The sequence below is a fragment of the Borostomias antarcticus genome (assembly GCF_949987555.1).
Source record: "Borostomias antarcticus genome assembly, chromosome: 3".
Taxonomy (NCBI): Eukaryota; Metazoa; Chordata; class Actinopteri; order Stomiiformes; family Stomiidae; genus Borostomias; species Borostomias antarcticus.
The window spans coordinates 4,718,547-4,741,008 of record NC_140236.1 but is presented as its reverse complement, the minus strand read 5'-3'; the positions used below and the strand labels follow the sequence as shown (position 1 = coordinate 4,741,008).

The 22,462-nt window shown below is 50.6% G+C and overlaps 1 protein-coding gene across 1 annotated transcript in view; it reads right to left on the bottom strand.

Moving 5' to 3' along the window:
* prex1 (phosphatidylinositol-3,4,5-trisphosphate-dependent Rac exchange factor 1) overlaps positions 1-22,462 on the bottom strand; it is a gene marked incomplete at both ends in the record, with an annotated part of 82,583 nt that overhangs the window by 38,504 nt on the left and 21,617 nt on the right. The window contains 8 exons of the mRNA XM_084435837.1: positions 1,193-1,293; positions 6,426-6,573; positions 9,285-9,434; positions 11,909-12,024; positions 12,296-12,429; positions 16,345-16,506; positions 17,013-17,114; positions 19,530-19,634. Of these exons, the coding sequence (XP_084291963.1) occupies positions 1,193-1,293; positions 6,426-6,573; positions 9,285-9,434; positions 11,909-12,024; positions 12,296-12,429; positions 16,345-16,506; positions 17,013-17,114; positions 19,530-19,634 (1,018 nt within the window). The remainder of the gene's footprint in view (positions 1-1,192; positions 1,294-6,425; positions 6,574-9,284; positions 9,435-11,908; positions 12,025-12,295; positions 12,430-16,344; positions 16,507-17,012; positions 17,115-19,529; positions 19,635-22,462) is intronic.

The window sequence follows — 22,462 nt, the reverse complement described above, 5'->3', positions numbered from 1 at the left end:
CTCTCTCCCTCCCCCCTCTCTCTCTTTCTCAATCACTCTCTCTCTCTCTCCCTTCCTCCCCCTCTCTCTCCCTTCATGTCACTGACTAGTAGTACAACGGAGGCCACACCCATCAACCCCCCCCCCCCCCCCCCCCCCACACACACACACACACACACCTCTACCCGTCAGCCCCCCAGTAAAGCAGACAGAGTCCGCTGCAATAGGAGGGGATTAAGTGTCAGAAACACCCAGCTCTTTCCTCCAGGTCAGTGTGTGAGGCTGGCCTTAACACAGCTGAGCTCACACACACCTCCCCAAGTGATTCACTGTCAAACTCCACTCATACATAATTTATAGGTTGGGGTGTGTGTGTGTGTGTGTGTGTGTTGTGTACGCACATGCTTGCGTGCTGTTGTTTTCAATGCATCCTTTCTCTCTGTAAAACTGTGACAATAATAATAATAATAATTGTATTTAAATTGCAGAAGCACACTTGTTTCAATGGCCAGAGAACAGGAAGTCATGGAGGCTTGCGTTCTGTGGAAGAGGCAGAACCTTGCGTTCTGTGGAAGGGGCAGAACATTGCGTTCTGTGGAAGGGGCAGAACATTGCGTTCTGTGGAAAGGGCAGAACCTTGCGTTCTGTGGAAAGGGCAGAGCCTTGCGTTCTGTGGAAGTGGCAGAGCCTTGCGTTCTGTGGAAGGGGCAGAACCTTTGACGGAGGGACAGAATAAGGTGAGGTGAGATGGAACGAGAGAGAGGGGGCGAACGACCGAAAGTGAGAAACCCGCAACAGGAAGACAGCCTGTGCCAGCGCGGGTAAGGAGGCGGTGTGAGACGAGAGAGAGCGCCCCTACCTGCCCCTACAGAGGGCCCGCCAGGCCCAAAACAACGGCGAGATCCCGAAAACCCTCCCCCCGAATAGGCGCAACTCGGTCTCAAAGTGCTTGGGGGTAGGAGTTCAGAGAGAGAGAGAGAGGGAGAGAGAGAGAGAGAGAGAGAGAGAGAGAGAGAGGGAGAGAGAGAGATAGAGCAGGCGGGCGAGGTGAGAGGAGGCGAGTAACCACTTTCCAGTTTCGACCGATGAGCCATAACGAAAGAAGGGGATGAGGAAAGCAGGAGAGAGAGAGAGAGAGAGAGAGAGAGAGAGAGAGAGAGAGAGAGAGAGAGAAAGAGAGAGAGGCTTTTAAAAATGTTTTTCTTCCTCTCACCGTGGTGGATGATGCCGTTCTCCAGCAGGGCCTGGCCCAGGTTCACGCCCTCGTCCGGCTTGCTGATCTCTCCGCTTTCGATCAGCCACGACACGAACTCGCTGTGGACACACACACGGCATGGCGAGACGTGAGGCTTCGTCACACAGTGGCTCTGACCATCATCAGGACACACAGGACGCAGGGTGGACAGATGGCTTCGACAATAAGGCATGAAATATCTGGAATATGTAGAGAGTGGGTCGTATGCCCACCTCCCTTGTTCTCTGTAAAGCGCATTGTGTTGCCTCTGGGTATGAAATGCGCTATACAAATAAAGCTTTGATTGATTGATTGATTGATTGATGATAGCGGCTCTGGGTGAATTCGGGCTACGGGAATCATTCTCTGTGGACATTACATTATGTTACAGTATTACAGCTGTTATGACATGCGTGTAAAACACACAACGACCGTTTTACAAGTGGATTCTTCAGACGTTTCTATTTGAGATGTTTCCTTTTTAGACTTTTCCAATTTGAGGAGTTAGAAGAGTTAAACCCTCTCTCTCTCCTGTCATCTTTCCAACTAACTTCTTCTTCAATGCAAAAGTGAATGTCTCGTGACTTGTGCTGTACCATTCACACACACGCACCACACACACACACACACCTCCAGACGTTCAGGTAAAGGGGGATATTCTCTCTCTTCGTTTGCATGCCCCCCTCCCTCCATCCCTCCCCTCACACTTGGCAGTGTGCCGGCCAAAATGTCTGGAGGAGAAAATAACATTTCCCTGCTGCTCAATGTTCCACACCGCTGAGCAAAATCAATCCCCCATCCAACGATGAGCAGTGAATGAGAGACGGAGAAGAGTGTGTGTGTGTGTGTGTGTGTGTGTGGTGGGCCCAGCTTGTGTGGTGTGTGTGTGTGCATGTGTGTACGGGCGGTTGTGTGTGTCAATACAAAGGGTGTCTACCCCTTGCCAAGGATGCATCTAGGTGTGTGTGTGTGTGTGTGTGTGTGTGTGTGTGTGTGTGTGCGCACGTGTATTGCTATGAAAGCAGTCTAAACATGTGATCCACGTGCGTGTGTGATTGAGCGTGTATGTCATTGTGTTTGGGAACACTGCTGTGAGAGCAAGAGTTTCTGCACACGCGCGTTTGTGTGTGTGTGTGTGTTCTGTGCGCGTGCGTGCGTGTGTGTGCTCATGCAGAGATGCGGACACCTTGAACCATCTGTTGCCCCTTGAGCTCTTTTGTCTTTCTGACGTACAGTGGGCATATTTTACCATCATAATTAAGACCTTCGCTCACGACCCATGGACCGGGCCGTCTCTGCTAGACCTGGGTTTGTGGGTGTGTCTTTGGTGAGTCTCCAACACGTGTGTATGTGTGTGTTAGTGTGTGTGTGTGTGTGTTAATGTGTGTGTGTGTTAATGTGTGTGTGTGTGTTAATGCGTGTGTGTGTTAATGCGTGTGTGTGTGTGTTAGTGTGTGTGTTAATGCGTGTGTGTGTGTGTGTGTGTGTGCGTGCGCATCCCTGTGTGCGTGTGCCTGTGTCTGCATGTGTGTACATAAGTCAGTAGCGGCGGTTCTCTTAGCAAGCCTGCACTTCATGCATTCCTCTGCTAAAGCGTGCCTCGATGATGTCATCCAGGCCGGCGATCGGAAATTCAGCGAGTCGGCGTTCGAGGCGTCGCTCAGCCCTCGTCTCGGCTTGAACCTCCAGGCTAACCTGCTGTGCTCTCTCTCACACACACTCTGCATCTCAATACACACACTCACACCACCAAGTCACTTGTGCAACGCTATAGTTGTGTTTGGAAGAAAACCAACTATCTGACTCAACATAAAAGAAATCCTCAAGGTTCAAGGGTTCGGTGTGAGCAAACTGCACACAAGTGGGACACGATGGCCTCGTTGAATTTGGAAACCGATGACGCAATGGCGTCGTGAGTGGTAAAAAAAAAAAGAACAAAAAAAGGGGGGAAAAAAGCACCCACATACGGGCCAAGTATGTGCAAAGGCTACAAGACGAAGAGTTGTTGACAAAGGGCGGAATTATGGTACATCAAGATAGCCGTCGCTATCAAACATGCGCTCTCCAGCCCCATCCTATTCACTAGCTCCGCCCGCCCGTAATGGCATCAGGCTAGGCTGCGCACTCGTTACTAATGGGCAGGAAGAGAGGGAGGGAGGGAGGGAGGGAGTGGAGGAGTGAACGGAGGGATGGAGGGAGGTCTGTTGAGAGTCTCCTAAAGCAGGTGCTGACAGGGTGGAAGAGGGGTGGAAAGCTTTGATATGGATCACTTTGTCAGAGGACACACACGCGCACACACACACACACACACACACACACGCACACGAGCCATTTATCTGCGTTAAGAGGCAGAGTGCAGTTCCTGGAACAGGCTGTCTCGCCATGTGAAGTCAAAGAAAAATCAAAACTTGGAAAGTCTTCGTCGCGTCGATGAGCAAGACATAGTAGCGTCCGATAGCCTTTCTGAGGTAATCTACATATCTATGACCATTCACATATAAAAGCAGGTCTTACCAATCACGCGCAAGACCGTCACCTCCCAGATATTTTGCATCGCGTTTAACAGCGACTCATAAAATCTCACATTTGGACCAGGAGTCCATAAACGCGTGTTCGCTGGTCTCGTTTAATAACTCCAATCACCATCATAGCTCGGGACACCTTTTTCCATTTCTCCCCAATCGGAGCCAAGAATAATTTTAATTGCTGCTAGGAATCCTGCAAATGGCATGCGTGTGTGTGTGTGTGTGTGTGTGTGCGCGTGTGTTTGTGTGTGTGTGTGTGTGTGTGTGTGTGTAAAGCTGTGGGGTGCAATGTGTGTGTGTGTGTGTGTGTAAAGCTGTGGGGTGCAATGGAAAATGCATTACTGGAGGAAGGTCCTCATTGTCCATTCATGGCACTGAAAGACTCGAGGGGGGACAGGGACAAGTAGAGCTGCTCAGCCCCGTGGCCCACTGTGTGCAAGGGAGGCTCTTCCTAATGACGCTGTGTGTGTGTGTGTGTGTGTGTGTGTGTGTGTGTGTGTGTGTGTGTGTGTGATGTATGTTTGTTGGGAGCTAACGAGTTATTGGCTCCTGACTCGAGGGAAAAACTATTCTGAGCAACCTCACTCATCAGTTCAAGCTTTGGGGGGCTGATTGCGTGTGTGTGTGTGTGTGTGTGTGTGTGTGTGTGTGTGTGTGTGTGTGTAAAGAGGAAAGGCCAGCGGACTCAGGAAGTGTTGTGGTGATTACAGCACATATCATTAGGACCAGGAGGATGAAATGATAGCAGCAGATTGGGCATTTACCCAGAGGGCCTTGGAGGGGATTGAATGTTGTTGCTCCTGAGAGACTGATGACCTTATATAGCAGCAATTAGTCAAGATGATCTTGTAATTAAATAATTAATTATATTATGAGTTGCACCTTGAGCAACAGTTTCCCATCGTAAAATTCTAACTACAGTATCACCATTTGAAACTGTTCGCTGGATGAATTCTGTAAGGATATCAAATATAATAATAGACCTTTCCGACCTGTCAACCACGCGGAGAATAATAGCCAATAAGGTTGCCTTATTTCTTAAGACCACGCCTCTGATGTACCGCAAACAAAGCTTGCTCTGTTGGGTGTTCATAGAATAGACTTAAAATTGAAGAAAATGGTTCTTAAAACATACAGAGTACCGTCCTGCGGGCTGCTGTACCGTAATGTTATAATAAAATAATATAAACAAGCTGCACGATACTCCACACCTCCCTCCACACATCAGTTTAACCCAGCGCCGACACTAAAAGCTACGAAGCTACTAACGTTAGGAAATCCAAATCTCATGGATATATCCTTGTGTAAAATAGTTCAGGCCTTTCTGCAGAACTCTCTTAGACAAATTAGTGACATTTGGCAAAAAACATACAGCAATGTTGTCAGGAATCCTTAAAGGAATATGCTCGTTTTTGACAACCTGGACCTTATTTACGACATATTATAAGAAGTTTGACTCACCCAGATCACTTTTTTGTTGTTCGGAGGCCTGTAGAAGAAATATAAAATCCAGCGCGAGCCAGTATATCCATGTAATGGCGGCGCACGGGGCATAGGGAATGCCGTTTCTCAAAATCCATTTTCGGCCGCTAAACGGTTGTTTTCATCAATCACATTGCATGAATCGACAGTTGATATTCCTCTACGCCAGCCATTGTTGTTTTGGTGCCAAATAAGGGATCTTGATCCTCTGTAACATGGTCTTTATAAGCCTCTCCCCCACTTGCTCCAGCACGCATGCGCACAGGCCAGCGCGCAGACTTGCTATTCCGATGTGTCGTTATTTCTCGAGACTTCCAGACGTGCATCGTCTGGCCTCAAGTCCCACTCAGAGCAACAAATGCATTCCTCCTCTGTTGGCATAGGGTGACAATGTAGGCAAAAACACCACCAGTTACCATCTCTTCGGGAGCGTGCAGCGGTTTGTTCTCGAGCCAGCTGTTCCTCTCTCTGTCTCCTCACCCTCCTTTCAAGGAGCTCTTCGTCCGTATACTCTGGCTCAAAACGATATGGACGTCCGTCATATTCTAATTCATTTTCTAGATCCTCTAAATCTGACAAATATTCAGCCATATTGCACACAATATTCTAGGCACCAACAATCCGATCGTAGCGCAGACAATGTGAGCGCGAGTGTAGCCTACAGACGGAGAATAGCAAGTCTGCGCGCTGGCCTGTGCGCATGCGTGCTGGAGCAAGTGGGGGAGAGGCTTATAAAGACCATGTTACAGAGGATCAAGATCCCTTATTTGGCACCAAAACAACAATGGCTGGCGTAGAGGAATATCAACTGTCGATTCATGCAATGTGATTGATGAAAACAACCGTTTAGCGGCCGAAAATGGATTTTGAGAAACGGCATTCCCTATGCCCCGTGCGCCGCCATTACATGGATATACTGGCTCGCGCTGGATTTTATATTTCTTCTACAGGCCTCCGAACAACAAAAAAGTGATCTGGGTGAGTCAAACTTCTTATAATATGTCGTAAATAAGGTCCAGGTTGTCAAAAACGAGCATATTCCTTTAAGAGAATCATCAGGTATGTGCTGTTCAGTGAGGAAAGGTCTATTCTGGGTTATTGTTGACGGTTTGGTGTCTGGAGAAGCTACAGATCTCTGGTTTATTCACTCTATTCACTTACAACTAAGCTTGCATATAACTCGATGCCAGAGGAAGAAAACTCACTTTCCCATGAAGCACTTGGGCACAATGCTCAGCTTCCTGCGCCGGTCCTTGATTAGGTGGCGGCTCTTGGTCATCATGTTGTGGTAGAGCTTCTCTCCCTTCTCAGCGATCATCACATACGCATCCCTCTCCATGCCCAGCTTAAGACCTGCGACAGACAGAGAGACGCACAAAAAGACGCTCGTAAAATCATTTGAAGGCAATTCTCGAGGCGATGTGAAGTGACGATCGAGCATCGTGTTTTAGTCGATTAAGCAGTAAGGGATATTACACAGTGATGTATTTCAACGACGGTAAACTCCAATAAGGGAGCGAGGGAAAGTATGAGAGATTCTATTCTTACTCGTTTGCACAAGCAACTCATGCGGATACCCATGACCGGCATTCTGGCTGGCAACTGAGGAGGGGGGGGGGGGGGGGGGGCGGCTAGAGCAGCTATTGTTTCGCAACACCGACAAAAACAAAATGGGCCCAATGGGGAGCCCTGGGGAACACCCCACCACTTCCCCTTTTCCAGCCCTCAGACGTCTACACTTATCAGCTCCCTGGGGGGGGGGAGGTTGTCACGGGGCTGCGAGAAGACACAATGCCTCTGCCTGCAGGGCCTCGTTGAGTTCTCTACCGAGTCCAGTAGGGAGGCGGGGGAGGAGCTTGGCGCGGCGGCTCCCGTCTGACGCCTTTTTCTGAGGGAAATCCAGATGTTAATCACCCTGGGACGAAAACCGTTTAGGTGTTTGTTAGTCAGTGTGTCATTGTTATTATTTCTCTATTGTGAAGCTGAGGACTGAATGTCCAAAGTGGGCTTCACCGCCCTAATAAGCTCCACCGCGGAGCTCGGAGCAGCTTAGCTCCGCCGTGGGGCCTGTCTGAAACTTGGAGCTCTGCCATGAGGCTCTCTGACCTGATAAATACCACTCTTCGGCTGTAAGAGCTGCTTGAACTCCACCGTGGGGCATGCAGAGCTTCCAAACAGCACCGTGGGACTCAGGCAATTTCCAACTCCATTACGGGGGCTGGGAGCTGGCTGCCACTGATGGAGGTGGGGGGGGGTTGGATTACATTTGACAGCAGCTGGAGTGGACTCAAACAAAGGGTGTCATTGAACAACAGAGGGGTCTGTCCGGTGCCGGGGCCCTGAGCTTCTGGTCCAGCTGTCTGAGTATGTCCAGAGCCTCACTCCCTTCCCAGTCTCGCTGGCGTGGGCCGGCACACTTAACCCACCGATTTTCCCCCCGGCCGCCGCAAAAACACTGATAAGATGATCCCAGCCACGTCCAGCTGGAAGGCCAATAACAACGGAGCAGTCTTGGGAATATGAAGGGGGAACAGGAAATACAACGTAATAGTCTGCTGGACTTGGTAGCAAAACAACGCGGAGGAAAAGGGTGATATCGAAATATGCGCGTTTGGAGGGAACGGAGAGACGAGGATGAAGGGGGTCAGTTGAAACGGTGGATTTACGCGCGGTTATCGAGCCCTCCAGATGCGGCGGGCGGGTGGGTGGGACTGGGGCGTGAGAGGGATGGAGGTTAGAGGGGCTAATGGGTAATGTGGTGGGTGTTGGGGGGTGGGGAAGGGGAGGGGGGGAGGGAGGGGGCAGCTGGACAAGTGTGATTGATCTGGCATCTGTTAGCCTCAGGTTGATTTCCGTCCGGCCGTAACCCGACACCGTGCCGCAGCTCTGGGCTCCGAGTGCCCCTCCACTTTCACCGGGGGGGATCCGGTGTTGATGCCACACGACTCCGCTGCGCGCTCGCTCGCTCGCTTAGCTCCGGTCCGAACGGCTACCAGGGTAATATGCTATGTTTGAAATATTCGAGCTACATTTAAACACAGCGGGAGCACAGGTGTAGTTTACTGTAGTAAATCCCACGCCAACGCCTGCCGTTTAAGCTCCTCTCATATCGCTCCAAGGAATCTGTTTTGATTTTTAGCCACCAATGCTATCAGGTGACGCATGGCCTACAGCCACAGAATCCTGTAAAAGCCTTTCAAGTTCACAGCCGCTAATGCGCGCACAATAACAGAGACAGGTGTCTGGCAGTGAACAGGTGTCCTTACTATTCAAGTTGACACACTTTTGAAGTGAAAGACGGAAGTCAAAAACTGCAGTGAGGAGTGAGAAAGGGAAAGGTTATGAGAAACGCAAGTATGTGAGTGAGAGTGCTTGTTCCACAATGACGATTTCTTCCTCAAATTCTACACGAATTCCGTTGAAACCGGAGTTAAATATGTTTTTACTGTGTGGGAAGTGGTATTTTAGTTCAGTTCATTTTTAGACAGCCCCATGGAGGAGTTTATTCATGTTGTAGGATGTTGACCTACAGTATACACCATTCTACTGCTCCAGACATGTAACCATGGCTCACGTCATGGGAGAAATGTCAGCTCGACTAGAAAAAACAACAACTACAAGCCTCATGGCTGGGCATAGAGAACCAGACACAGCATCCACTGGGAGACTAGGATTACAGAGCTGTTCCATGAGGTGTAACACTCTCCCCCAGGTCTGGCAAGCTACGGTCCGGCTATTTCAGGACCTGGCTTGGATCGAAGAGGCTTTTTATTAGCACATCTTGTTTGTGAATGAAATCTCTCAACTCTTGGGGCTTTGATTAACAAACGCGGCTGTCGTACTGCATCTAAGGGAGCGACAGATTTTTCACTTGAATGTCAACGACCGACCACCATAGCACATGTTGTACACAGACCTAAAGCCCAGTTTGGGGGGGAGGGCATGTCACCAAAGACTATATTTATGAAACAAAACCAAGATGCACTGGGGTTCAGAATAGAACACATGCATGTAGACAAGAACCATGAGCATACTACATGAGAAGGTATTTCTTCTTAACTCACACTCTCTTTGCTCACGCTCTCTTAAAATGGCGTCCAGCCATTTCTGCTTGTCCTCAGCGTTCTTGGCCATGCAGACGAACCACTTGTTCTTGGCCGTGTTGTGGATCTTCCAGCCGTTGGTCACGGTGTAGTTGTTGCTGTGATAATCCGCTAAGAGGGAAACACCCAAAAAACTGTGAACAAACATGGTACGGTACAGTACATACAGTGGAACATACAGTATAACATTTCTCCTATGTTAGTCCTGTCAATTAAGCTGATAGATATGTTGGCGTCCCTGCCTTTGAGAACTGAAAAATGGCATCATCAAGTGACATCATCATTCATGCCCGTGTTCAATAATGTAGTACGCGCTGACCTTCGTTGTAACTTAACAAATTATTGGAGTAATATAATCACACCACACAAAAGCTAATGTGATGAATATGGATTACATGCCAATTAATAAGACAAATTTTGTACACCTTAGGAGTAATAAGTCATTCCCTATTGGTGAAATACATCTCTCTCCCTCTCTCTCTCTCACACACACACACTCTCTCCCTCTCTCCCTCCCTCCCTCCCTCTCCCCCCTCCCTCTCTCTCCCTCTCTCTCTCTCTCCCTCTCCCTCCCTCCCGTCTAATTTTATCAGCCATCAGGCTCCAGGTGAATGTGTTGTGAATAATGAATGGCTCTGGGTAATGGGGTGCATTAGTCTAATGTTTAAAAGGTCATATAAATAGATATGATAGTTCAGGGGGGTCCTGTGGGAGGGGCTTTAATGGCGCTGTGAGAGTAGGGGGGCGCAGGTTTGGAAAGCGTTTAGTAATCATGCTTCGCTGTGTGCCGGGAAGCGGCCTCGGAACAATCGCTGATGTAGGGTGAAGAGGACCTTAACGTTGTTGTCGTCTTGTAAGGCGAGGTTTATCAAATCAAAGTGGCACACGGGCTAACGGTACCTGAATGAGGAATCGGCTGTCACCTTAACATACTTAACAAACTGTAATGGCGTTAATCTAGCGCAAAACATCTAGGCTGTTAGTTCAATTTCCAGGATGTAATGATCGGTTTATAGCACAGTAGCCTACAACCCCAGACCGAGATTCTATTTCACATTTGTTTTCTTCACTGTAGCATTTGGCCACCGTTCGTTGTGAAAAACATGTTTTTCATTGCAGTTCCATCTTTAAACGCCCCACAGCGGCAGCCCACAACCACAGAGATAGGGCCTCTGCTCCACCTCAGCGATTTGGCAAGAGGAAGCCGGTGAGATACTGCCGGGGTAGGAAGAAAGCATGTGTTTCTCCTCTGAGGCCTGGAGCAACACACCCCAGCCAAACAAAAAAAGGTGGTGCGCAAGAAAAACCACAGAAGCAGAAACGCCAGCAGTGTGTTGACGCCACCACTTCCTGTACCGGCACGGCTGGCAGAGGTGTTCAAAGGTGTGAAACTTGGGTTGTTAGGTCGTCGTTGTCGTTGTTGTTAGTTTCTGAGCTGGTGTGGGTGGGCATCACTCACTGCTGCTCGGCAACTGCCAAGGCAGTTTTCAGGTGTGTGTGTACGTGTGTGTGTGTATGGGTGTGTGTGTGTGTGGGTCAGGTTTCATTTCAACATTACGACAGCGTTGGGTAGCAGTCAAAAGGTCAGACACAGAGACGGGGCGCAACATCCTCTCTGAATCAATTTGGGATGAGTATCACCTTCTCTCCCGTCTAAGTGAGTTTTATGGGGAAGGACTCCACATGAGAGACACGGTTCTAAACTCCTGAACAGAACGGAACACTAGAAATGTTCCTACATTAGAAATATCAAGAACTAGAAATGGCCTCCGGCCATGAATGCATGTCACGTCTCTGTGCACGTGCACGCGCGTGCGAGCAGGACATGTTAGGTAATGCTGTATTTGTTAGGTTGAGAGCTTTTTGCCGGTCCAAACCCTGTGTCTCTGTGACCTTCTCACGTCGAAATATGGCTGTTTTAATCCCCCCCATTGACAATTTTTTGGTCCTGAGCCCAAGTCCAAAAAATTAATGGAGGCGAATGGGCTGTCGTGTTTGGGCGACTATGTGGCGCCGCCCTCGGGTCACAGCCGGCAAGGGGGGGGGGGGGGGGGGGGGGGGGGGGGGGGCGGTTCGGTGCACTCCGAGCTCTCACCCTGCACCCCCCCAGTCCAAACCCTGTGTCTCTAGCGCCCCCACATGGGGAGCTCAAAGTTTTGTTTTAATTCGTCGGATCCGTCCCGTGATTCGGATGTACTTCAAAATGTACCGGGTTCTAAGTTGGCCCACGCTACACCCCTCCGCCGAGTTTCATGAAAATCTGCCTGGTCGTTTTTGCGTAATCCTGCTAGCAAACCAAAAAAACAACCAACCAAATAAATAAACTAGCCAACGCACCCCACCGAAAACCTTCCCTCTCACCCTGCGCGGTCGCTGAGGTGGAGGAAATCTAACTAAACGACTTCAACAAATATGGCTAATGTGGCCGCCTAATCAGGGTTTAATAGTGACCATAAGACGGGAACATAGACCACGGAGCAGAGACAAAAGCTAGTTTATCCACGGATGAATGGACACAGGGGGGAATGAATAGACAGATGGGCGGAGGCGTCCAAACTTAACACATCTGAGGTTGGCAAACGCACCTGTTCCATCCTCAACGTTTTCCACCTCCATCACCTCGGTGTTGATTCTTCCCCTGAACACATAGAGGGGTCCGTTGATCGACTTCGTCCTCTTGGTGGATTTCTTCCCAGAAACCCTAGAGGATCAGACGCAGAATGGGCAAACCTAGTATTTTGCTGCTGAGAAAATCACCCGTCGGTGCCGGTTCAGCGAAAAAATGTTGTTCTGTTTGGTTTAAAAATTAGCTGGACGCACAAACAGGAATTCAGACATTCATACAAATATTCAGTTTTTTCCCAGCTCTGACTGTTGTCTGTCAAGGGGAATTAAATTAAAACTCTACATAAAGTACACTGTGCACCTCCAGGACGCTTCCCCGGGGACAATCCCAGCGTGTTGGTTCCTACCTGGACTTCCTCTTGCAGTACACGAGCAGGTTGTCAAACAGGAAGAAGACTCTCTCCTGGATGTTGCCGGCGGAGATCTTGAGCAGGTTGCCGTGGAGGAGCAGCTCTGTGCTGATGTCAGTTAGATTGGTTCCCTGGAGACCAAACAGAAAAATACGCATGCATCATTCTTCATCTCTGAATCAAAAGTGAGGAGGAACATTCATTTGGAAGTACAGTAGTTTCATAACTTCAGAGTTCATAACCTTTGTAGAACATAACAAAACAAAGCAATAAGACCACCCCCCCCCACTCCTCCACCAAAGTATTTGTTTCCATTCCATTGTCCTCATCAGGGACCGTGAACTACAATGCACCCCTATCCACAGACAGTGGGCCCAAGCCCAGCCCCTCCCTGAACCTCAGACAATTAATAGCTAGAAATTCCCCCAAATGTTAAAAGCTAGCCCAGCCTACAGTAGCTGAGCGCTTCTCAGCCCACAGAGGCTGGGTGGTTTGCCAGCAGGCCTGGGAGTGGAGGCTTCTGGGAGTTCATGAGTGAATACTAATAGAAACCTCTACATCGGAGAGGGGGGGGGGTGGGACCAAGTTTTTAACAGTGCCAGACTGGGTCCCTGTGGGATTTCTGGTCGGCCCGACACAGAGACTGTTTATTCTGCTGCTGAAGTCCAGATACACTCACACTAGGGCCTAAACACTAGGGCCTAAAGAGTACAAATATTCAACTGTTTAGGGGGTTCTGTTTAGAACATCTAACCTGTTATTATCTGACATCATGTGTTATGGCAGGTTAAGTCATTGTTATGTCTATTATTACTATTGTTTTGACTGGACACTTAATGCCACGTGTCCCCCAAATCCCTAAGGTATACGGAACAACCACTAACTGTATCGCCTGCGTCTTTCGAAAAGCGGTGTCAACATTTTTACACTTAGAAGAAACTCTTTTTCTTCGTAGTCGCACCTACGGTGTGTGCTCTTAGTGCGGAAGCAGTGTTACCGAAAGTACAGTCTTACTTCCACACAGGAAGCACACGCTGCGGTCTGGACGCCTTTTACCGTCAGCGCCATGTGGACAATCGAGATGGGCCTCATTTACAACAAACTTGCATAAATCTGTCAAACCCGTGTTGTAAGCGTGTCGGTGAACGTTGCGGAATAGCAAAAGGTCAGCGACCTTCGCTGTTTTAAATGAAGACATTCCGACCGCTGCGTAATGAATGACATCCCCTCCTTCCTTGCCCAGCGTGTGTTGTAATCTCACCGACGAGCCGCTCGGCTTTGGAAACATGTTGACGTCACTGGAGGCGAGTGGGATCAAGAGGTGACACTCAGTACAGATGCCAATTAACCTTCTGACCACGCGGCTGGACTTCAAGTCCAACTAGACCTATTTACGCGTTGTTTCCGGAGTCATTTTTTTCTGGGATTTTGGGAAATGAGAATCTATCAAAACAACAGATGCTGACAGGCCGACCGAGTGTGTGTGATCCTAGTCGGGATGGACATCGATAATGTTCGAATGTTGAGATCGCAGAGTGACATTTGTGCAAACCAATCAAACCTAAACAAGTGCATCTACTGTACCACACACGTGCACGTGCGCACGTTCTTAATCTCGCTGTAGTGCTGTGCTATGATACCGAGGTGCATGTGTGTGTGGATGGGTCAATGTTACTGTGTGAGGAGAGCACAACTGCTTCAATGTTAAATGGATTGTGTGCCCACTCGAATCAGCCGGAACTAAACTGGCCCATGTGTGGTCATTTAGACATGCTCCCCCGGCTCTACTATAGTATAACTGTAGCCCCCCATGGACAAGACACACACACACACACACACACGCACGCACGTGCACACACACACACACGCACACACACATGTACACACACACGCACACACACATGTACACACACACGCACACACACGTACACACACACACACACACGCACACATACACTCACACACACGTGTCTCTTTGATGTCACGGACATCATTCTACCATCTCGCCCCGGAGAAGCCCCCGCCCTCATCTCAAGCGTCCCTAATGGATTCCCCTGGGCGCTGAGTTACTCCTGGACGTCCGTCGCTCAACGTCCGCACGGCAAAACAGGATTCTCTGCGCTTTTTTACAGGTGCGTTCCAACCGGGACGGATAAAGTTTCCCCTGATCAATTCAATCCTGTGTTAAACTGTGCAGTATGGTGTGTGTGTGTGTGTGTGTGTGTGTGTGTGTGTGTGTGTATACCTGTTTGTGCGCATGAATGTGTGTTTGTGTGTGCATACTCTATGCGTGCACGTGTGTGTGCACGCGCATGTGTGTGAGTGTGTGTTTGTATGTGTCTGTGTGTGTGTGTGTGTGTGTGTGTGTGTGTGTATGTGTGTGTATGTGTGCGTTTGCATGCCTGTGTGTATGTGTGTGTGTGTGTATGCATGTGTGTGTTTGCATGCGTGTGTCTATGTGTGTGTGTGTGTGTACAGTATATGTGTGTGTGTGTGTGTGTGTGTATGTGTGTGTGTGTGTGTGTGTGTGTGTGTGTGTGTGTATATATGTATGTATGTATGTGTGTGTGTGTGTGTGTGTGTGTGTGTGTAATGGGGGGTTATCAGCGCAGCGGTAATGCATCTGGACCTGATTGCCCGCTGCTCCTAGCTGCTCCATTAGGACGAGAGGTGATTTCACCGGGGAGCGCAGAGTGAGACTAATGTGGTTAAGATGGAGTGTTTATGGAGGGGCAAGGAGGACAGGTAGAGTGCCTTTCCTGGGGATTAGATCAGGAGCCGAGAGGAAGCAGCCAAAACCTACGAGACTTACGGGCTAGGCAAAAAGAAAAGTATTTGTTCTACTCCAGTCTAAAGCTGGGAAAGTAGTCGGTGGATTTATTGACGCAGGCATATTTTTCGTGCCGCCAACCTGCCTCAGAGTAGCATAAAGGTGCACAGAAGCGGTACGTAAGTGACTAGTAACGCTGGCTAGCCATTTAGCGTGTCATTGTCTGTTTTGTCACGAGCAGTGGTGACCGGGAATGTCGAAAAACAAAGACAGTTTATCTTACTGCGAACCGCAACCGTCTACATCTCCGAATATACTCTCGGTAAACAAACAAGGGCTTCTTGTTTGATATGCTTCGCTAGGAAAACAATCCCCGAGGGTCAAACGGTGACATTTTTCAGAGGGAGGAGAGATGGAGTGGAGCTGGTTTTGGCAGGCACTGAGAGGGATGCCACAGCGAGGACCTCCCCCCCCCCCCCCCCGCCCCCCATCTCTCTCCGTTTCTCAGAAGGCCCCCCGTGAGATAAGCCCCCCCCCCAGCACCGGGCTCCTCTGATTGGGCCGGGTGCCCGTTTGGCGCTCCCCTCCGCGCCCCGTGTGGGCAGATTGTATGCTCGGTGACCGCGGGGACAAGGGCTTCGTTGTGGCGGGCGAGGGAGGCGTGAAGGACGCACTGGGGGACGCTCCCAAGCCCGGTCCGGTCCGTGGCCCCTGCGCCCGGCTGGTGGCTCGACCCAAAAGGGCGTTTAACTCCATGATAGATAGAGGGGTCTTGAGAACGGGTCTCAGGAGGAATGGGAGGCCCTAGTCCCAGCCCAGGAGGAATGGGAGGCCCTAGTCCCAGCCCAGGAGGAATGGGAGGCCCTAGTCCCAGCCCAGGAGGAATGGGAGGCCCCTTGCGTTCGCTTGAGACACGCAGAATGTCTCCTAACTCCACTAACGGCTCACTGGAAACATATTTATCTCGAACCCCCTCTCTCTCTCTTTCCCTCTTTCCCTCGCCCTCTCTCGCCCTCTCTCGCCCTCTCTCTCTCTCCTGTCTACCCCCCCACCTCCCCCACAGGCCCCTCCCTCTCTCTCTCTCGCCCTCTCTCTCCCTCCCTCTCTCTCCCTCTCTCTCCCTCTCTCTCCTGTCGACCCCTCCCCCCCGGCTCCTCCCTCTCTCCTTCTCTCTCTCTCTCTCTCTCTCTCTCTCTCTCTCTCTCTCTCTCGCCCTCTCTCTCTCTCTCTCCTGTCTACCCCCCCCCAGGCTCCTCCCTCTCTCCCTCTCCCTCACCTCCCAGCCCTCGATGTGTGACTGCAGCTGCTCCAGGGCCTCCAGCTTCTCCATCTGCCTCTTGGTCTCGTTGATGTTGGAGCACACGGCCTTCATGGCCTGAAGGGCCTCCTCCACCGCTGGGTAGTCAGCGTGCTTCTTCGGGGTCCTCTTCAGCAGCTCCTGGGGGAGGGGGGTGAGGAGAGGTTGGGGGGGGGGGGGGGGGTTCAGGAGAGGTTGGGGGGGTAAGGGGGGTTCAGGAGAGGTTGGGGGGGCGGGGTGAGGAGGGTACAGGAGAGGTTGAGGGGGGGGGGTTCAGGAGAGGTTGGAGTGGGTGAGGAGAGTTCAGGAGAGGTTGAGGGGGGGGTTGAGGAGAGGTTGGGGGGGTGAGGAGGGTTCAGGAGAGGTTGAGGGGAGGGGGGGGTTAAGGAGAGGTTGGGGGGGGTGAGGAGGGTTCAGGAGAGGTTGAGGGGGGCGGGGTTCAGGAGAGGTTGGGGAGGGTGAGGAGGGTTCAGGAGAGGACAGAGAGGGAGAGACAGGAGGAGAGGGGACATCAATCAGTGATGTTGTGGGACGTGACAGTGGACGATCGACCGCTGTGTTGGTGTGAAAGGCGAGTGGGGCGCCCCACAGGGGGCGGGGTGCTCTTCAGGGGGCGGGGCGCCCCCCAGGGTGCCGTGGCCGTATACCTTGAGCAGGAGGGGGTACTTGCAGATCCTCTGGATGGGGGACAGCAGGTACCCCTCCAGGGGGATGTCTGTGCTCTTCTTCCCCCCCAACAGCATACAGTGCTGGGAAAGAGCACACACACACACACACACACACACACACACACACACACACACACACACACACACACACACACACACACACACACACACACACACACACACACACACACACACACACACACACACACACACACACACGTCACATATTGATTGGGCCCCTTATGCATTTGAATAAAATTGTCACTTTTCTCTGGCAAATGACATTCATCGGGTGAGATGTTTAAAATCTAGAAAAGGTGCCGCTTTGATGCTTTAGAATAAAGAGACTTACAAAAAAAAAGGTGAAAGATGGCAGCTGTGCTATGATGTGATAATGGCTCCTCTCTGAGCTCTGTTTTATAGGAGGATGGTCTGTGTCTGTCTGTCTGTGTGTCTGTGTGTCTGTGTGTCTGTGTGTCTGTCTGTCTGTCCAGTGCGGAGGGCTCGAGGGCGGCAGACCACGGCAGCATTCTAGGATTCCACAGATTCCAGACGGCTTGGCAATCCTGATGCAATCCTGCCTCTCTTCATCCATCTTCTCTCATTTGCTCTCCCTATAGCTCCCTCCCTCTCTCTCTCTCTCTCTCCCTCCATCACTCTCACACACACTCTCTCTCTCCCTCCCTCTCTCTCTCTCTCACACTCTCTCCCTCCCTCCCTCCCTCTCTCTCTCTCCCTCCCTCCCTCCCTCCCTATCTCCCTCCATCACTCTCACACACACTCTCTCCCTCTCTCTCCCTCCCTCCCTCTCTCTCTCTCACACTCTCTCTCCCTCCCTGTCTCTCTCCCTCCCTCCCTCTCTCACACACTCTCTCCCTCTGTCTCTCTCCCTCCCTCCCTCTCTCTCCCTCTCTCCCTCCCCCTCCCTCCGTCTCTCCCTCTCTATCCCTCTCTCTCTCTAGCTCTCCGTCCACTTTATTAGCCCTCCTCCTCTTTTCTCTCTCTCCCTCTCTCATCTCCTCGTCTCATTGGGGATGTATTTAGCGTAATCTCCGAGCCCAACTAGCCCAGCCAGCTCTGCGCTTCTCTTTGACCTCGTTTCAGACCCTTTCACTTCTCCTCCTGTAGCACCACATCCCTTCTGGGTCGGAGGTTTTCATTCCGGAAAAATCTATTCACGCCGTCCGTCAATTAACATGGAAACGGTAGTGGCAAACACAGCAGAAACGGAATTGAATTTGAGGGCGAAAGAAATAAGCCGAAGTCGCACAGGCCTTAATCAGAATAGTAGCGTCACGCTTCAAATGATTGCGAAACTGCCGTGAAAACGGACGCAAATGATTCCACGGGCCTCCCTGCTTTTGCAAAACGCCTCCTAGCCGGTCTAAAAAACCTCACCCGAACCCTTCAACCAGACGCCACAGAAATGGGTCACGCATCCGGATGATAGATATCCTCGCTACGCGATCCCACTCGACGGAGTACATCTCTTCGATCAGCTGTTTACCGAAGTGCTGTAAAACGATTCGGAGCCTCTCTGTCATGATCGTCTCGTCTTTCCGGGCCCCGGCGTACGGCGAGGGACTGAGGAGAGCGCTTATCTCGTAGGATAGTATGTCAGGGGTCGAAATAAGGGTAGGTGCTTCTGGTCGGTTTCTCTGCGTTGTTTACTCCAGTTACGACAGATTTCAGACTTTGATCCCTCCGATTTGTGATTTGTATTTAGAAAAACTCGAACCCGGCCAGGATATCGACACACGGCCATAACGACGAGTGAGGGAAGGGCTGGGTCAGCGTACAGGAAGCAGCGGCGTGATGAAGGGCCGGGGACTTCCTGTCTGCCGTGCCCATACGCTGTAGCTGTCGCTCTCCCTCTCCCTCTCCCTCTCTCTCTCTCCCTCTCCCTCTCTTTAAGTCTGACATCATCTTTGGAGGGACACTTCCTGTTTTCATTGTGGAAGGTGCGAGCTCGGCTGTCAAAACACGGAAGCAGCTGCGGCGCGAGGGCGGCCTTGAGCGCGGCCGCGGTCGTGGCCGGCGGGGTTGACCGGGCGACCTCGCCGCGGTTCCTGCCTCTCGGACGAACGTAAACACCGGGGAGGTGGCGTGACGGCAGAGGATGGCGGGACCGGGGGAAGGAAGGAAGGAAGGAAGGAAGGAAGGAAGGAAGGAAGGAAGGAAGGAAGGAAGGAAGGAAGGAAGGAAGGAAGGAAGGAAGGAAGGAAGGAAGGAAGGAAGGAAGGAAGGAAGGAAGGAAGGAAGGAAGGAGGAGAAGAGGGATGGACAGAAGAGAGGGAGGAGGAGGAGGATGTGCGTCCGAAAGAGAGAAAGAGAGAAGAGAGTGCAGAAGGAGGGGGCGACAGGAGGAGAGTGGAGGTCGTGGCGGAGGTGGAGAAGGAGGCAGGAGAGGGCGTTGAGGGGAGGAGAGGAGGAGGGGAGGGTGCAGTGAGGAGGATGCGTTCGGGGGGGTGGGGGGTTTGGGGGGGGGGGTCTCACCAGTAGGAAGGTCCTGGTTTCTGGGATCTTGTTGAGCTCCATCAGCAGCCTCAGGGCCTTCTCGTGGTTGCTGCAGTACTCCCCGTATGCCGAGAAACGACCCCTCTGGAACACAGAGAGGCGGCATTGTCAGTGCCTGAGCAAAAAAAAAACTCTTCTGGGTCACATCTCATCACAAGTCAGTAGTGTGTACTGGGTTTCTGTTTATGTAGAGATTAGTGAGATACTGTAGACAGACAGACAGACAGACAATATTACATTACAGGGTATAATATTACAGTGTACCACTGTGCTGAGAGAAGAAGAGTCAACCTGTAAATGCAGTGGTACAGTCCTAAATGCAGTGGTACAGTCCTAAATGCAGTGGTACAGTCCTAAATGCAGTGGTACAGTCCTAAATGCAGTGGTACGGTCCTAAATGCAGTGGTACGGTCCTACAAATTGTGAGCACAACCTTTCCAGTTTCAGCCCTACACCAACACAGGGTTTCGCTTTTTTCATTATCTCTCGTAACATGATAGCCTGAGGTAAATAAAGGCTCAGATATATTATTCATGAGCCATACTGTACAGAACACTGTAGGCCAGCTTCTTGGCTCTCTAAACCCTGTGAAGACCCATCATCCCAGGACTACAGTCCAGTGGTGAGGATGTGAGTCCAGCCACCGGGCCGAACCTCCGCTCTCCACCTGCCCTTCACTCCGCTAGCAATCGAAACTTCACTTGTCATTCGAAACAGCGCAGGAAGTGAAATCCGATCTGGTGTAGGGCCACAGATATCCCCGCAACCTTGAGAGGAACGCTCTACTCTACACTGGCTGTAGGACTGGCTGTTCACATTCAGAGCTAGTCCAGCTAGCGACTAGCCTGGATGCCTGTCTTTCAAGCAATTTAAAAGAAATACTTTTGGGATACGGGTCTCAAAGAGGCCGGGGTCGTTTGAGTATATGTGAACACAGCAATCGCTGGCGGTTCTGGAACGACACCTAGAGAGGGTGGTCTCAGCCCGTTTGCAATCGCCCCACGGGTGCAATTTGTTTGCAGTGAGAACGCACCTTACCCACAAACCGAATTGTTGCACCCTGCACTGTCTACAAAGTCTACAAACTGTTTAGCGAGCGCGTGATGGAGATGTGCTTTCAACGTTCTGCCGAGTCGTGCGTCTTCTCCTGGTCATACGCAATAGCACATTGTTCTCTAGCCGTAGTCACGATACCAGCTCAAACCGGATATGTTATCCATATACCGAATATACTAATATATGAACCGGAGATGACCAATCAATTATAAACGGTCTACAAGAGCGTGGTGTTGAAGGCGTATCCAAAACTATAGCAGACCTGGAGATCGTTTGCTCTGTCCACATTGCTGTGTGAACATGATTCGAGCTAAGGTCATCGTAACATCCCTGAATCTGAACAAATTCAGGTATGAAAGTGGCCTAAGAAGTCCAGTCTGTATTGCAAGTTTAGAAAGACTAGTGACAGCACATACACACCTAGTCGACTGACAGTGTGACTGTTACTGTATGTGATTACAATCGGTCACGTGGGGTGATAAATCACAAACGCTGCAATATCCTGGACCTTTTAGCATGAGGGAGTGTTACAGTGTGCAGCAGTCTGTCTTAGCAAGAGAGTTACCTAAGAGAGCGGCTAAAAGAAGCCCAAGACAACAAGCTCCAAATACCGCTGGCGCACACAAAACTAGAGGGACTACAGGTTCCCCTCGCCTTCCCTAAAGTAGACTCTCAATAACAGCTCTAAGAGACAGGTCACACATCAACCACAGAGTGGCTTGGCAGTATACACTATGTATGTGTGTGAGTGTGTGTGTGTGTGTGTGTGCGTGTGTGTACGCACGTGCATGTGTCAGATTCTCATGGCAACGCAACAGGAGAGCCAACAAATGTACAGTCGCTGGCCTTTATGTAACATTACGATCCGCCTCTCTCTCGTTCCCATGACGAGGAAGCTAAAAAGTGTGTAAAAAGTGTATAAAAAGTGTGTCACCGCGTTTTGCGGCTGTAGACACAGCCTGGCGGAGCCTAGATACTCTCACTCTGCTCTCACTCTCCACCACACACACACACACACATATACACACACACATACACACATACAGTACACACACACACACACACACACACACACACACACACACACACATACACATACACACACACACATATACACATACACACACACACACGCACACACACGCACACACACGCACACACACGCACACATACACACGCACACACACAGACACACACACACACGCACGCATACAGAATTGCGCCTGGCAGCAGAACAGAGTCCAGGGCTTCACTGGGTGAACAGCTGGGCCAGCATATGGTGTTAAACGCTAAATCCTGTAAAACCAACTCGCACAAAGCAGCCTGTACAGTAGAGGGTGATGGGAAGGTCAGGAGTTGTAATTCTTCTCGTTCTTGTGTACGTGTATCCGCTTCTGTGTGTGTGTGTGTGTGTGTGTGTGTGTTCATTTAAAGACCATTATAAAACAGCTACATTGTCGGGAGTAATGATTTCCTCAGAGCCAATGTCCAGTCTGTAAGCTAGCCTGTGTTAGCAGTTAGCACTCTAGCGTTTCTACCCTTCATGGTTGAGCCGTCAGGTCTGTCCCGGACCTGTGTATGACCCGTCCATGTCTAGAGGGTCAGGCCCTGAAGCAAGCCTGGTTCTGAAGGGCTTCCCTTGTGCTCAGAATAGCTCAAAGGCGTTGTTGTCTTGCGTCTTTGAGAAACACCTTTTCATTCATTTCCCCCGTTGGAATGTTTGGGAGGGGAGATTGAGTAGGCAGTATCAAACACAGGCCAATAAGGGAGACATAATCGGACTATTTCAGAAGTGCATAATGAGATGACTGTTGGCCCTGGAGGAACACTGCCGTGTGTGTGTGTGTGTGTGTGCA